The sequence below is a fragment of the Natrix helvetica genome (assembly GCF_964273705.1).
Source record: "Natrix helvetica genome assembly, chromosome: 3".
NCBI classification, from domain to species: domain Eukaryota; kingdom Metazoa; phylum Chordata; class Lepidosauria; order Squamata; family Natricidae; genus Natrix; species Natrix helvetica.
Window position 1 is genome coordinate 171,173,601 of NC_138549.1, and position 16,456 is coordinate 171,190,056.

Sequence of the window (16,456 nt, forward strand, 5' to 3'; positions counted from 1 at the left end):
TACCATGGGGACCTTGTTCCCACATTTTTTCTTTGAATATATATTTCCCTTCTCATCCAAGAAGCTTCTAATGGAAGGATTTATACATTCCCCACCCTCCAGTCAGAGCTGAAGATGCTTCTTGGGTGAGAAGGGAAATATATATTCAAAGAAAAACCAGAAACTCCAGTTGCCACTTGGGTGGGGGGGAAGCCTCTTTGGGACAACCATGACCTGGATGACCGAGAGTCTCCATAGAGATCTCTATTTGTTAAGCAAATCTTTGCCGTTTTTAAATGAATCACTCGGCTGTTAAGCGAATCCAGCTTCCCCCATTGACTTTGCTTGGCTGAGAGGCGCTCAGAAGGGAGATCACGTGACTCGGGGACGTTGAAGCCGTCATGAATAATGCATGCGGGTTGCCAAGTGCCCGGATTCCAATGACGTCACCCGGAGGATATCTGGACGCGTAAGTGCGGGGACTGGACGGAGGGTCTGGCCTGGCAGACGCCCGAGGCAGGTAGGGCGCGGGGGACGCTTTAAGACTCCCGGGCGGGGGAGGAGGGAGGGAGGCTGCCTGAAAGACCCGTGAGAGGCGGCGGCTTCGGCCTTCCTCCCCGGGCGGGCCTGGGACTCCTCTCGGGGGGAAAGGGACGAAGCCCTGACGCGCCTCCCTTCCTCCTCCTTCGCCCCTTTAGGAGGACGGACGAGCCCGGCGGAGGAAGAAAGCTCCGGCCGAGAGGAGAGGAGCGGCCTCGCGGAGCAGCCCTGCCCACCTCAGGCGCGGCTTCCGCGGGAGGCGTTGGCGGCAAGAAAATCCCGACCGCTCTCGGGCTGCGGAAGAGCCGCCCGCAAACGGGATGAGCCGGAGAGGAAGGGAGATGCCCGGAGGGAGAAGCCGGGAGAAGGAGGGAAAGGCGGGAACAAGCGGAACCGCCGAGACGCTCCCGGAGTGCGGAGAGTCCTTCAGAACAGACGGAAAGCGCGGGAATCCCCGAGGAAGAAGAACCCGCCAGGGAGAAAAGAAACACGAATGCACAGAATGTGAAAAATCCTTCAAAACAAATCAGCAGCTTCAAAACCATCGGAGGACCCACTCAGGAGAAAAACCATATCAGTGCCAGGAATGTGGGAAGAGCTTCAATCTGAGGAGAACACTTGCTAATCATCAAAGAATTCACACAGGAGAAAAACCTTATCAATGTGTAGAATGTGGAAAGAACTTCGGTCACAAGAGCGGTCTTTATGTACATCAAACAATCCACTCAGGAGAAAAATCTTACAGATGCCTGGAATGTGGAAAGAGCTTCAATATGAGTGGAAATTTTTATAATCATCAAAGAATTCACACTGGAGTAAAACCCTACAAATGTCTGGAGTGTGGAAAGAGCTTTACTCAGGGTGGACACCTCAGTCAACATCAAAGAATTCACACTGGAGAAAAACCCTACAAATGTCTGGAGTGTGGAAAGAGCTTTGCTCAGGATGGACACCTCCGTCAACATCAAAGAATTCACACTGGAGAAAAACCCTACAAATGTCTGGAGTGTGGAAAGAGCTTTACTCAGGGTGGACACCTCAGTCAACATCAAAGAATTCACACTGGAGAAAAACCCTACAAATGTCTGGAGTGTGGAAAGAGCTTTGCTCAGGATGGACACCTCCGTCAACATCAAAGAATTCACACTGGAGAAAAACCCTACAAATGTCTGGAGTGTGGAAAGAGCTTTGCTCAGGATGGACACCTCCGTCAACATCAAAGAATTCACACCGGAGAAAAACCTTATAATTGTCTGGAATGTGGAAAGAGCTTCAATCAGATGGGCAGTCTTTATAGACATCAAAGAACCCACTCAGGAGAAAAATCTTACAAATGCCTGGAGTGTGGAAAGAGCTTCAATATGAATGGAAATTTTTATAGCCATCAAAGAATTCACACTGGATTAAAACCCTACAAATGTCTGGAGTGTGGAAAGAGCTTTATCCAGGGTGGATCCCTCCATCAACATCAAAGAATTCACACTGGAGAAAAACCTTACAAATACATGGAGTGTGGAAAGAGTTTTACTCGGGGGGCACACCTCAGTAAACATCAAATAATTCACATAGAAAAACCCTACAAATGCCTGGAGTGTGGAAAGTGTTTTACTCAGGGTGGACATCTCCGTGAACATCAAAGAATTCACACAGGAGAAAAACCATATAAATGTCTAGAATGTGGAAAAAACTTTAGTCAGAGTGGATACCTCCGTGAACATCATAGAATTCACACAGGAGAAAAACCATATAAATGCCAGGGTTGTGGAAGGAGCTTCAGTCAGATGGGCAGTTTTTATAGACATCAAAGAATTCACACAGGAGAAAAACCCTTCAAATGCCTCGAGTGCGGAAAGAGCTTCAATTTGAAGGGAAATTTTAATAATCATCAAAGAATTCATACTGGAGAAAAACCCTACAAGTGCCTGGAGTGTGGAAAGAGCTTCCCTAACAGGAGAAATCTTTATAAACATCAAAGAAACCATTCAAATAGTTAAGAAACTTAAATACTTGGGAATATACTTAACAGTAAGATGCGCAATGATAAAAGAAGATAATTATATAAAACTACTTAAGCAAATAAAAATAAATTTGGAAAAATGGAAAAATCTACATCAGTGTTGGGAAGGATTGCTACGGTAAAAATGAATATCCTACCAAAATTACTTTTCCTGTTCCAAACACCACCTATACAAATTGGAAAGAAATTCTTGGATGATTTGAATAAATTGATTTTGAAATTTATTTGGCAAGGAAACAAAGTGAGAATTTTACAAGTATCTAAAGAAAATGGAGGATTTGGACTACCAGATTGGTTCTTATATTACCTAGAATGAGTGATAACATGGCTAAAAGTATAGATAACCATCTCAAATTGTATGTGTCAGCATGAGTAAGGACTGTATCATCAACTCAAATATTCCAGGGTATAGAAACTTCTGAAACATTTTAGTGTTCTTTCCATAACTACTCAGTAAATAGTAACCACAATTAACATTGGTTCAGTTTTACTATTCTTTTACTGTTGTTAAATAAAAGGAAGATTTTACTATCTCCTTTATTCTTATGGTGTCAGGGTTCCAAATAACATCCAAAATTATACCTGAGTCTAAGACAAAGTATTGCTCAAAGTTCCAATTTATTTTATTATTATTTTATTTATTTGACTTATCAGTCGCCCCCTCTCCGCAAAGGGACTCGGGGCGACGTACAATCACATCAAATATACAAGTGTGGCATGGAGGAGGTAACATCAATGTTTAACAATACAGATGCAAGTGCAAGCCACTAAGTTAAAATAAATAGCCATAAGTTAAGACAGTTAAAACAATTTAAAAACCCAAAATTTACATTTACAGTACTAAAATTGCCAGGGAGGTTAGAGGTTCTAGTTAAGCCAGGCCGGCTAGTTGGAACAGGTGGGTCTTGAGTTTCGTGCGGAAGGAGCGGAGATCGGTCGTTATCCTGATATCTGGGGGGAGGTCATTCCAGAGGGCTGGGCCCATCACAGAGAAGGCCCTACTCCTGGGCGCTGCCCTCTGACACTGCCTGGTGGACGGCACCCGGAGGAGTCCCTCTCTGTGAGAGCGAATTGGTCGCAGGGATTTATTAAGAGAGTCATGTTGGCATATCTGGGAAAACCCAAATCTGAAGCTGCTTCCGTTTTCCCCCCAAGTTAAAGTTCATGATCTTGCCCCCACACCCACAAGTCCATTACATCGTCCAATCTTCCACTGCCATGCTGGCAGTTCCACCCATCTAGTTCCGGTCAGGTGCAGAAGTGTAGAGACAAAGGATGTCCTTGGATTCTAGAAAGGAATTTTATTTTGGCAACATAACATTCTACTCCGTACTATCCCCCCTCCCAATTCCCCACTAATGAAACACCATAGTAGAATAGAAAATTATTGTGGCAGGCCAAAGATCCAAAAGAAACATGGCTGCAAGCCTGACATATGGTTTGTTTAGCAGTTTTGCTGCTCTATATTACCTCATAGTTTAATTTGAATTATATTACAAATTGTTAAATGTTTTGCCTGATCACATTTTTCTTATAGATGAGTCCACACAGTGGTGAAATTCAATATCGGGGGAAGGATACTACAAAATCTCCATTCCCAACCCACTCGGGGGCCAGCCACAGGTGGTATTTGCTGGTTCTTTGAACTATTCAAAATGTCCTCTACCAGTTCTCCAGAACCTGTTGAATTTCACCCCCAAGTCCGCATCTTGCAAATAGTACTAGAGATATGAGAGCAACAGTATTCAGTTGTATATTATTATATAATCATTGCAAATTTAATTCAATAGTGCACAGGTGTTGAGCAGCAAGCAGAGAAAGCCAGATGTATGCCACAGTATCCAAAGTTGCTTCATTTCAGTTATCTTCTCAGTGCCCAATGTAACCCCCCTCTCCAAAGTAGTTTTGTGATCCAGCTTAGCGACCTTGCTAAGTTTTGCCGGTTACTCTTTTTAATGCAATAGAAGGGGGGAGATTTGAACACATGACGAAAGATAATCTTACTACCTGTAAATTGAATCCTCAACCGAAAAATTAGGACAGGTGAATAAATTAGCCAACCAGATGTTTTCGTTTTCCACATCACTTTGTCCATGCATTTTGCAAAGATAGCTGGTTTGGTGAAGGAGAGTATTACATTCCGAATAACACTAATATAACACTCAATTTTGACATATATTCCTCCTTTTAAAAAAAAGAGAACAAAAAAGTATACATATATAATCATTGTGCTCTTACACCCCACACCCCAGCCCATGATTCTGTCTTTAAATCTCAATAGTTTCCCATTGTAAGCATATTTCATGTTTCCTCTCCATTTTTCCATATCTTGGATTAGATCACCCTTAACTGTCTATAAATGGCAATCCTTACTGTTCAGTGTTCTTTACAATTCTCTTAATCTACTATATAGAATAACAAGCGGTACACCTCCCACTTTATTCATCATCTTAAAGGATATATATATATATATATATATATATATATATATATATATATATATATATATATATATATATATATATATATATATATATATATATATATATATATATAATCTCCATGTTTCATATATTTTAACCCATGCTTAATTGTCCTATTGTCATATTCAATCATTTAGCAACTCAGTTTAATTATCATGTAAAAAAATGAATCACAAACCTCTGCTTACAATCTCCCCATATCAGTTTCATATTTGTCCATAGTCCATGTACTTCGACCTTTATTTAATTATTTGCAAAGACAGCTGGTTTGGTGAAGGAGAAGTATTACATTCCAATAACACTGAAAGAGATACTGAATTTTTATGGAGAAAGCCATAGCCAGGAAGAAGGAGGCAGTAGAATAAAATGTACCAAAATGTGTTTCAGAAAGAAAACAACAGCTTTATTTGTAATTTCCTGGAGCAAAATTAGAAATGAGGAGTCTTTGGAATTTGAAGATCTAGCTACAGACAACTGATCTCTACCTATACATGTTTTTTCTGTGAATTTTCTTTTTCAATAATCCTAAATATCTGGTAACAGAAAAGACTTTTTTGCAGGTTCTTGGGCTACCTTAAATTCTGGAAAATATAGAACACTTTTGAGGGAAGTGCACTCCAAGGAGGGAAGCCATTCGACCCCAGAAGATAATACCAGAGGGTTTCAGAACAGTGCTAGAGTTACAAATGGCAGTTTACAGGGGTTTTTTTCCCCTGGAGGCAGAAAGACTTGAAGCCATTGTAGTGATTGAGTTTCTTTTTTTTTTGTAAAGTTTTTTATTTTTCATTTTCATAACATATACATGTATACTATTACATAGCCAACATCGTATTGTATTATTAAATGTTTACATCAATTCATCTTACCATCAATTCCCCATAAGAAAAAGAAAAAACCCCCAGTTATTGGATCTTCTGCTCTCCATAAACTATATTTGCGTGTTCACTTTCTTCTCCCTCTCTCATTCCCCTCCCTACCTCCTTTCTCCTCTCTGTCCTCCTTCCCTTCTCTACTTCCCCTTCCTTTCTCCTACTCCTCTTTCCCCTTTCCACTCCTCATTTCTCTCCTCTTCCCCCCTCCTATCCTCTCTCCCATCTCTCTTTCCTTCCCTTACCTCTCTCCTTTTCTTCCCACTCTTCATCTCATTTGCTTGGTGTATTTCAGCTTCTGAGCAAGCTCCATTTCATGTTGATGGTATTTATAGTTCCTTTTCAATATACATATTTAATTTTAAACATATATTCTCCTTTTTAAAAAAGAAAAATAGAACAAAAAGGTATACATGTATAGTCATTGTACTTTTAAACACACACCCTCCCATCCACAGCCTAATTTTGGTCGAGATGTAGACCTGGTTACAATTCCCAGTTATTCTCATCATTATATTTATATAATTATACATCCGTACGGGCCCCCAATTTGTGATTCTGCCTTTGTCTCAATAGTTTCCCATTATAAGTGTATTTCATGTTCCCTCTCCAATTTTTCCATGTCTTGGATTAGATTACCTTTAGTTGTGTATGAATAGCAAACCTCGCAGTTCAATATTCATTTCAATTCCCTTAATCTATTGTATAGAATAACAAATGGTAAAATCTCACTTTATTTCATCATCTTAAAAGTTCTATGTATATCCATGTTTCATATATTTTAACCCATGCTTAGTTATCCTTTTTTTTATTATAAAAAGTTTTTATTGGTTTTTACAAATATTTTGGGGAAAAGGGTACATAAGTGTGGAGAAAATTTTTGACAGCTACATCATATGGAAGGTGGTGCTCCCCCGAGATCTTACATCTCTCTCTTATTTTATATATATCAAAATATCATTATTACATACATATTAGCAGTTTAGGTTTACCTCAAATTCTTTAACATCTTCAATCATACTTTATATCACTTCTAACCATTTCATTATATTAACAATTGCAATGTACTTTTAATTCATTTCTGTGACCTGAGTCTCATTGCTGCCTCCTCTCCCCTGTCTGTTGGCTGAGGCATGGCCCCTCCCCCTTTCATATCTTGCGCACTGTCACTTGTTCCGTTTAGAAGGATCTTGTGTTTTTCCAAGAAGGCTTCCGCCTCTACCACTGTATTAATTCTCACTCTACCACCCTCCCAGAAAATCAACAACCCTTCTGGAATTAACCATCTAAACCAGATATTTTTTTCATACAGTTTTTTTTAGTTAAAAAGTAAAATTTCTTCCTCTTATCTCTTATTCTTTTTGGTATCTGTTTTAAAATGGTTATTTCTTTATCCTTATATCTTAAAGGTTCCCCCCTTTGAACCCTTAGAATCTCATCTCTTATAGTCTTTCTAAAAAATTTAACATGAACTTCCCTTGGAGCATTGTGTATTCTAGCAGATGCTGAATTAATTCTGTATATCAAGTCAATATCCCACCCTAGCTGTTTTTTATCTCTCTTAATATAGTCTGCTAACATTGTTATCATAGTCTCTCTTAAATCTTCACCCTCCGTTTCAGGTATATTTTGAAATCTAAGTAAGAGAGACATCCTTTCAAATTCCAATTTTTCCATGTAGTTTTCAATTCCATTATTCCATTCAATTCAATTATCTTTTTGCAGTGCCTTCACCTCTTTTCTCATCCCCACAGCACCCTCCTCCATGGCGTCTATTTTCTGTCTATTTTGTGAAGTTTGTTGTTGATTCTCTCTGAGTTGTTCCTTTAAGTCCGCCAACTGCTTTTTAATTTCATCCTGTCCCTTTATAAGCGTCTGGAACATACGTTGAAACATTTCTTGAGACAGCTGTTCCCCCTCAGAAGCTTTAGGTTGTAAAAAGGAAGATAATTGTGTTTGTTGGGGAACAGGACTTGAAACAGAAGATGTTGGAGCCAACACTGGTTTGGGGGGGGGGGGCTTTTTCGCAGGCATTGCAAAACTCAGAGAAAGTTATAAGTCTAGACAGAAAAAATGGTGTCTGCAGAAGTGCACCGTCAGGGGAGATCCACAGGCAGGCAAATGCGGGTTTGCCCCCCCGCAAATAATGGGCTGCGCATAATGAAGACAACACACAGGTTTCTTGATACACGAGTGGCCCAGAACATTATCTGGACCCCCCTTTTATTAAGAGCGTATAAGGAAATAAAGCATCGTAATTTATTATTGGTTAAAATACAGCGTTATACCTAATATGGTTATTTTTAGCTATACCTGCTTAAGCGCTTTTACCACGTGTTTCCTATGCAGCTAGTAACTTCCTCAGTTTGAGAGTTCCTGTTAAGATCTAAGCATTGCTATTGTCATTGCAAACACAGCTTTCTAATTTGGGCCCTCCCAGTGGGCATCCATCTCAACCCGCATTTACTACTCAATTTATTCCAGTCCCAAATTCCATATATGTGTTCCAATCAGGAAAACTGATCTGCACATATACCATGGGGACCTTGTTCCCACATCTCCTCTGTTTTTGTTTTTTAAAGACACTCTTCTTCGTCCCCTTCTCAGTTGGTTAATGCGAAGGGTGCAGTGAGCGAGGGGATGCTGCCAGAGGCTTGTTCAGTGGTGTCCTTGTTCTCATCCTCACTGTTTAAGGCAGTGCTTCTCAATTATTTTCTGTCATGCCCCCCCTAGGAAGAAGAAAACATTTCGCCCCCCCCCCCGCGTGACTGTAAATAGTATCATTTGTCTATAAAATTGTTATAAGTACACCTCTGCATAACACTGTATCCTTATTAACGTATAAGAGAATAAAAAAAGAAAAATGTGGATCAATTTACAACAAAGAATAGCTTTATTAACTGTAGCAGAAAAGATTTAAAGGAGCACAGCTAGAACATATATATACATATATTTATATATAGAGTATCACAGAAGTGAGTACACCCCTTAACATTTTGTAAATATTTAAGTATACTTAAATATTTACAAAATGTTAAGGGGTGTACTCACTTCTGTGATAACACTGAAGAAATGACACTTGTATGTGCATGTATACATGTTACGGTGAAAGTCCGAAATCTGGTGAATGTCGACATTCACCAATCTCGCTTGGTGAATGTCCGAAATATTTGCTAAATGCCCTTATTTCTGACTTACACCGGTGAATGTCGACATTCACCAAGTACGTTTTCCCCTCTCTTTGGGGAGGAGGAGAGCCAGAGGATCGCCTCTCTTTGGGGAGGAGGAGAGCCAGAGGATCGCCTCTCTTTGGGGAGGAGGAGAGCCAGAGGATCGCCTCTCTTTGGGGAGGAGGAGAGCCAGAGGATCGCCTCTCTTTGGGGAGGAGGAGAGCCAGAGGATCGCCTCTCTTTGGGGAGGAAAGTACGTTTTCCCCTCTCTTTGGGGAGGAGGAGAGCCAGAGGATCGCCTCTCTTTGGGGAGGAAAGTACGTTTCCCCCTCTCTTTGGGGAGGAGGAGAGCCAGAGGATCGCCTCTCTTTGGGGAGGAAAGTACGTTTCCCCCTCTCTTTGGGGAGGAGGAGAGCCAGAGGATCACCTCTCTTTGGGGAGGAGGAGAGCCAGAGGATCGCCTCTCTTTGGGGAGGAAAGTACATTTCCCCCTCTCTTTGGGGAGGAGGAGAGCCAGAGGATCGCCTCTCTTTGGGGAGGAAAGTACGTTTCCCCCTCTCTTTGGGGAGGAGGAGAGCCAGAGGATCGCCTCTCTTTGGGGAGGAAAGTACGTTTCCCCCTCTCTTTGGGGAGGAGGAGAGCCAGAGGATCGCCTCTCTTTGGGGAGGAGGAGAGCCAGAGGATCGCCTCTCTTTGGGGAGGAAAGTACGTTTCCCCCTCTCTTTGGGGAGGAGGAGAGCCAGAGGATCGCCTCTCTTTGGGGAGGAAAGTACGTTTCCCCCTCTCTTTGGGGAGGAGGAGAGCCAGAGGATCGCCTCTCTTTGGGGAGGAAAGTACGTTTCCCCCTCTCTTTGGGGAGGAGGAGAGCCAGAGGATCGCCTCTCTTTGGGGAGGAGGAGAGCCAGAGGATCGCCTCTCTTTGGGGAGGAAAGTACGTTTCCCCCTCTCTTTGGGGAGGAGGAGAGCCAGAGGATCGCCTCTCTTTGGGGAGGAAAGTACGTTTTGCCTCTCTTTGGGGCATCCTTTGAGGCGATCCTCTGGCTCTCCTCCTCCCCAAAGAGAGGGGGAAACGTACTTTCCTCCCCAAAGAGAGGCGATCCTCTGGCTCTCCTCCTCCCCAAAGAGAGGCGATCCTCTGGCTCTCCTCCTCCCCAAAGAGAGGGGGAAACGTACTTTCCTCCCCAAAGAGAGGCGATCCTCTGGCTCTCCTCCTCCCCAAAGAGAGGGGGAAACGTACTTTCCTCCCCAAAGAGAGGCGATCCTCTGGCTCTCCTCCTCCCCAAAGAGAGGGGGAAACGTACTTTCCTCCCCAAAGAGAGGCGGTCCTCTGGCTCTCCTCCTCCCCAAAGAGAGGCGATCCTCTGGCTCTCCTCCTCCCCAAAGAGAGGCGATCCTCTGGCTCTCCTCCTCCCCAAAGAGAGGGGGAAACGTACTTTCCTCCCCAAAGAGAGGCGATCCTCTGGCTCTCCTCCTCCCCAAAGAGAGGGGGAAACGTACTTTCCTCCCCAAAGAGAGGCGATCCTCTGGCTCTCCTCCTCCCCAAAGAGAGGGGAAAACGTACTTGGTGAATGTCGACATTCACCGGTGTAAGTCAGAAATAAGGGCATTTAGCAAATATTTCGGACATTCACCAAGCGAGATTGGTGAATGTCGACATTCACCGGTGAATGTCGACGTCCATTAATTTCGGTCTTTCACCGTAACATATACACACAAACACACACATATATTTCCTGCATGCAGTGATTTCTAGAAACAACACCTGCTCGTCTCAATGGGAAAGACCCATGCATCCCAGATGCGAAGACAGTCCAAGTGGTCTCTCCCTCTGTCTCTCTCTCTCCCTCATCTCTCTCCCTCTCTCTCTCTCTCTGCCTTTCTCTTTCTGTCTCTCCTTCTATTTCTGTCTGTCTTTCTGTCTCCCTCTCTCTTTCTCTCTCTCTGTCTTTCTCTGTCTCTCTCTCACTCTCTCTGTCTCTTTCTGTCTCTCTCTCTTTGTCTCCTCTCTGTCTCTTTCTGTCTCTCTGTGTCTCACTCTCTCTTTCTGTCTCTCTCTTCTCTCTCTCTGTCTTTCTCTGTCTCTCTCTGTCTTTCTCGGTCTCTCTCTCCTCTCTCTCTCTTTCTGTCCCTCTTTCTCCTTCTGTCTCTCTCTGTCTCTCTCTCTGTGTGTGTCTCTCTCTCTGTCTATCTCTTTCTGTCTCACTTCTCCCTCCCTCCCTCTCACTAGCTCTCTCTTTCTCTATCATCTTCTGAAGGTGGGGGGGGTTGAAAAGGGGCCCATTTTTTGTGCCTCCTGGGGCATCCGTGCACCCCATTTTTCACCTCCCCCACCCCCAGAAGCATTCTACTGGCAACAAATGGGCAAAAATGGCCCGTTTTTTGGCCAAAACCTTCCCCTCACGGCCAGTTGCAGGGCGTGGATCCCGCTCGGAGAAGGCGGAGCGGCAGCTCCTCCCTCAGCCAGGAGCCAGCGGGGGCTGGTCGGACAGGCAACCTTGGCGGGAAACTCCAGTCCGCCACCACCGCTGCGCTGTTGCCGCCGCCGTTGCACCCAGATGGAAAGGGAGCCTTCGCGCCCCCCTTTACAGAGCCTCGCGCCCCCCCTGGGGGGCGCGCCCCACTATTTGAGAACCACTGGTTTAAGGTGAGGGGAACTTTTGCAGACACCTCATCTTCCTGAGGCAGGAGTTGATAGGAGCCACGAGTGTGTAGCAACGCATAGACTCGTGCTGTTGCCCTTTTTTCAGCTAACAATGACAAACTATTGGAGATAGTACGAACAAAGATTGGCAAAACACAGGGTAATATTATGCAGCCTAAAGCAATCATTCCAATAAGCGCAACTACAGTTTGCAAACCAGGCAATTTTGACCACCATCCACTAAAGGCATCAGAGAGGTCCATCCCCTTCCATGTTTGCACAGGATTGTTGGAGACCATGGTTCCTCAGGGCAGGTGCCAGGCAGTGGAAGGATTTTTGTGCAGGGTTTGTAATGTCCGAGAGCTTCCTTGTGGCAGAATTATTCTGTTTGATGCAAAATTCTGCAGGAAATGAGATAAAAAGTGTCACTGAGTAAGTTTTGTTCATAGTGTAATGGTTTGTAAAGTCATCTTCTTACAAAGGGCTAGAAAAGGAACTATTATCAGGAGAGGGATATCCCTGCAGTTGTCTATACAAGGCATAAACCTGACCCTGGGGCAACGTGAGATGTGGTTTTGGAATTAAACATGTAGAAAGCAAATTTTCCATATATACACTTGAGACAAACAAAAGGCATCAGTTTGTGTGATGTATGCAAGCTGTACCCATAAGTCTTGTTTCATGTGTTGTTCAAGCAAATGTCTGGGTGATATAACAGCTCAAAATACAGTTATTATCAATCAAACACAAAAATTGCAGCACACAAATTCTCGGGTGCGCTTTGGTGGTTAAATTCTTCACATCTCCCCATGTCACTGGATGACTGGCATGACAGGATCGGGTTGGTGTAGAGTCGCCGTTGCCATCTCTGGGATAGGAGTCAGGGGTTGGTGGCACGACATCTTTGGCTGGACCCTGTAGATGTAAACACAGCAGCCTAGCCCCACCCCCAAGTAATTAAAGTAATCGGTGTTAACCATGTTTTGTCTGGTAATTGGTGTAAATATACCAGATGAAGAGGCAAACTTGTTTTTTGTTGAAAATGCCTCTGATAAGTGGTCGAATTAGAAATGGAAAAATTCAATTGATTCAAAGTAAATAAACAAGGATTGAGTTTGTTTTGCAGGGCTGGGAGGCCGAGGCATTTTTCCTCTTTTGATTTATTCAGGGCATGTTTGTGAGTCAGTTCAATTGGGCGTCCCAACATTGCAAAGGTACGAATGCAGTGGTTGATAAGTGTCAATGGAAACATGTAGATATTTCCACGGGGCAAATGAAGCATATTGGGTGACATCCATTTGCCAGATCTGTCAGGATTCAGTGCCCCTGGGATTTACTCCCATAGGCACTGAATGTGCTTGATGACTGCATGTTGGGCATTGTTGAATGATTGCAGTCGCTTCTGTTGAAGAGAGATCAAATTGTTTCATAAGTGCCTGAATGACTTTCCCAAGGAAGGGAAGAGGCAGGTTGTAGAGTCAAGGCTGTAAAAGCAGTTGACGCCGCAGCATCAGCTACGTCATTTCCTTCCTGGATAGGCCCAGGAAAAGGCTGATGGCTTCTGATGTGAGAAACATGAAATGAGTGTCGTCTTTTTGAAATAAGAATTTGTAGAGAAAGAAAAAGGGACAGCAAGGTAGGTTCAATAGAAGGAAAGAGATCCTGTTTGCACCGCCCCCAAGGGCGCGGCACTGAGCCTTGAAATGACCAGGTTTCCCACAATTAAAGCAATTTCCGGTAGGGCGGGAAGAAGCAGATGAAGAAGAAGCAGGAAACGCGCCATTTTGTTGCAACGCAGCAGCAAGAGCCCCCAACTTGTGGTCAGTTGTACCCACGATGCGACAAGCCTGAAGGAAATCAGCTAAAGTAACGCCGAGACAATTTGCTATAGGTTAAAGAACCTTTTGACAATTCCTATTAGCATTTTCATAAGCCAATTTCAGAGAAAGTTCCTCATTATAAAAACATAAAAGAGAGAGAAAAAAACAGCTTCAAAAATAAAACAAACAATCTAAATAAGATAATTTGAGTCAATACTCTGAAATTTAATTGGTTATGAGAATATCAAAAATTTCCAAAAGTCAAAGTTGCATTAAAAACTGCAATTGCAGGTATCAAATATCACCCTTTACCCTGCCTTTCTCTCGCTGGCTTGTTCGGCAGGGAGAGAAAAGAAAAAAAATGGTGAAAAGAACACAGCCCCCCCCCCTCCTGCCTTCTCACCAGAGAAAAAGAGGGGGGGGGTGAGAGGAAAGGAAACAAATTGTTTTTAAAACAACAGGCTCCCTTTTCCGTGAAGACAGGGAGAAAAAATAGAGACACATAAATCATTTTGTACTAGGGTTTTGATCCCTGATGAAGGAGAGGGCGAGATGTTACAGACATGCCCCTCCTTGGATTTTTACACTCTCTTTTAAAATAACGCTTTTCTTGAGGTTTCCTGTCTAGTAATAAAGCGCAAGCCATTGCAGAATTGTACAGGGGAGGTATTGCTTCTGCAGGCGTCTGATTATCAAATTTATAATTAATCATTCTATGACTACGCGCCACGTAGTCAAAATTTGGGCTGGGGCTCTAGTAGCTGCATGGAAATATTCCCCCAATTTTGTCCATGTCGAAATTTTATGGACACTGTTTCCAAATTTAAGACAGAAGGCCAATTAACTCCTTTTTTGTCAAACGAGGGAGAGATTTCCCTCCATTTGAGGCAATTTTAGTGGAGGATTCGGTTGATTCTCCCAACTCTTGCAAATGTACAAACTTGCCCATGAGAGAATCTTCCATCTATACTTACGAGAAACCGGTCATGTTTCAGACAGGTCGAAAGGCCAGCCTCTTCCAGGCGAGTAGGTACAGACGGTCCAAGACTGATTCTGATGAATCACGTCGGGGTCACCAGTTGCGGGTTTGCCCCCCTGCAAATAATGGGCTGCGCATAATGAAGACAACACACAGGTTTCTTGATACACGAGTGGCCCAGAACATTATCTGGACCCCCCTTTTATTAAGAGCGTATAAGGAAATAAAGCATCGTAATTTATTATTGGTTAAAATACAGCGTTATACCTAATATGGTTATTTTTAGCTATACCTGCTTAAGCGCTTTTACTACGTGTTTCCTATGCAGCTAGTAACTTCCTCAGTTTGAGAGTTCCTGTTAAGATCTAAGCATTGCTATTGTCATTGCAAACACAGCTTTCTAATTTGGGTCCTCCCAGTGGGCATCCATCTCAACCCGCATTTACTACTCAATTTATTCCAGTCCCAAATTCCATATATGTGTTCCAATCAGGAAAACTGATCTGCACATATACCATGGGGACCTTGTTCCCACAGGCAAAGTCCAATGTGGGATATTAGTCTTTCAATACAGCTCCCCGCCAATTAAAATCAATTTTTCCCAGCCCAAGGAAGATTATACGAAGAGATTATACCTCTAGGATTCACTGGGGTATAGTAATTCCAACCCAGAAAATTTTTCAAAAGCGACAGTTCATTTGTAACGGCAGTAGAAAAGAAGGGAGAAACTCCATTTTGGCTCAGCCCTCCCAGGGGATCAGAGAACAACCATTCAAAAAGTTTCCATTCATAGTTTATAAAGTCAGCTCACATTCTTTCTTTCGCAATTGTTCTAGCAAGTCATTGTCCCATTGCTTGAAAGAAGTGAATATCAAAAGGGTTTTTTTCCAATTCTCTCACTCTCCTCCGAGAGTAAGATCATGTAAAGCCGCTTTTCCGAGAGGGGGGGGGAAAACCCCTCTCCAATCTTAACACTTTTCCAAGATCGAAGAGTCTTAGGGAAGCTGCTAATCCTTATTTACTTATTGCTCCGAGAAGAAAAAGAGAGACCCCGGGGGAATTCCCCTCTCACCGCATTTCAGCTGTTGCCTTCACATAAAGCGTTTCTTCCGATCTCCTCAGGACGAAGGCGCGCATGGATTGCGCACCCCCTATGCCTCCCGGCACCTAGGGCAAAGCTGGCAGCCCCCCTGCGGCCGCCGCCGCTCCAGGAGGCTCCAGCAAGCCGCCCCTTCACCAGGGAGCCCCTATAAGGCACCCTGTGCCCCCCCTGAATCAGGGGGAGCCCACCAAGACGGCAAATGGCAGTCAACATGTCCGTCGTCCCCAGAGACCGGAAGCAGAATCCGTACGCGCCCCCAATTTGTGATTCTGCCTTTAAGTCTCAATAGTTTCCCATTATAAGTGTATTTCATGTTCCCTCTCCAATTTTTCCTTGTCTTGGATTAGATTACCTTTAGTTGTGTATGAGTAGCAAACCTCGCAGTTCAATATTCATTTCAGTGTTAAGCAATTCTCTCAGAAGTTGAAAACCATGTGACTATGCCACTTAGTGTTGCCAATTATGGCAGTCCCAGTTCCTGTTATTAAGTGAGGACTGTGTGGGCTATTAACGAAGGACCTTATGTGACCATAACTTCTAATTTGCTCCTGGCTTCCCCATTGGCTTTGCTTGTTGGAGGTCTGACAGAGAAGGTTGTGAATCACAATCTGCAATGGTCAGAAGTGTGAGCTGGTTGCTGAGTGCCTGAAACACAAATGTGACTGCTGGCTTCCCCATTGATTTTACTTGTTGGAAGCCAACAGGAATAGCTGAAAATTATGATCACGTGACAACTTGAAACTGACAGAGGTGTGGGCCGATCACTGAGCTTCTGAAACACAATTATATGGCTGCAGAGGTAGTGCGAGGGCCACAACTTTGATGGTCAGTCGTAAGTACCACTCCTTCAGTGCCA

At 43.5% G+C, this 16,456-nt stretch overlaps 1 protein-coding gene across 1 annotated transcript; it reads left to right on the forward strand.

Moving 5' to 3' along the window:
- Window positions 1-391: 391 nt before the first annotated feature.
- Window positions 392-3,051, forward strand: LOC309390108 (uncharacterized protein; the record flags this gene model as incomplete). The annotated part of the gene is made up of 2 exons (XM_081949188.1): window positions 392-499; window positions 678-3,051. The coding sequence occupies 2 exons, from the start codon at window positions 392-394 to the stop codon at window positions 2,511-2,513; spliced, it is 1,944 nt and encodes a 647-aa protein (XP_081805314.1). The 3' UTR covers window positions 2,514-3,051.
- Between the last annotated feature and the right edge of the window lie 13,405 nt (window positions 3,052-16,456).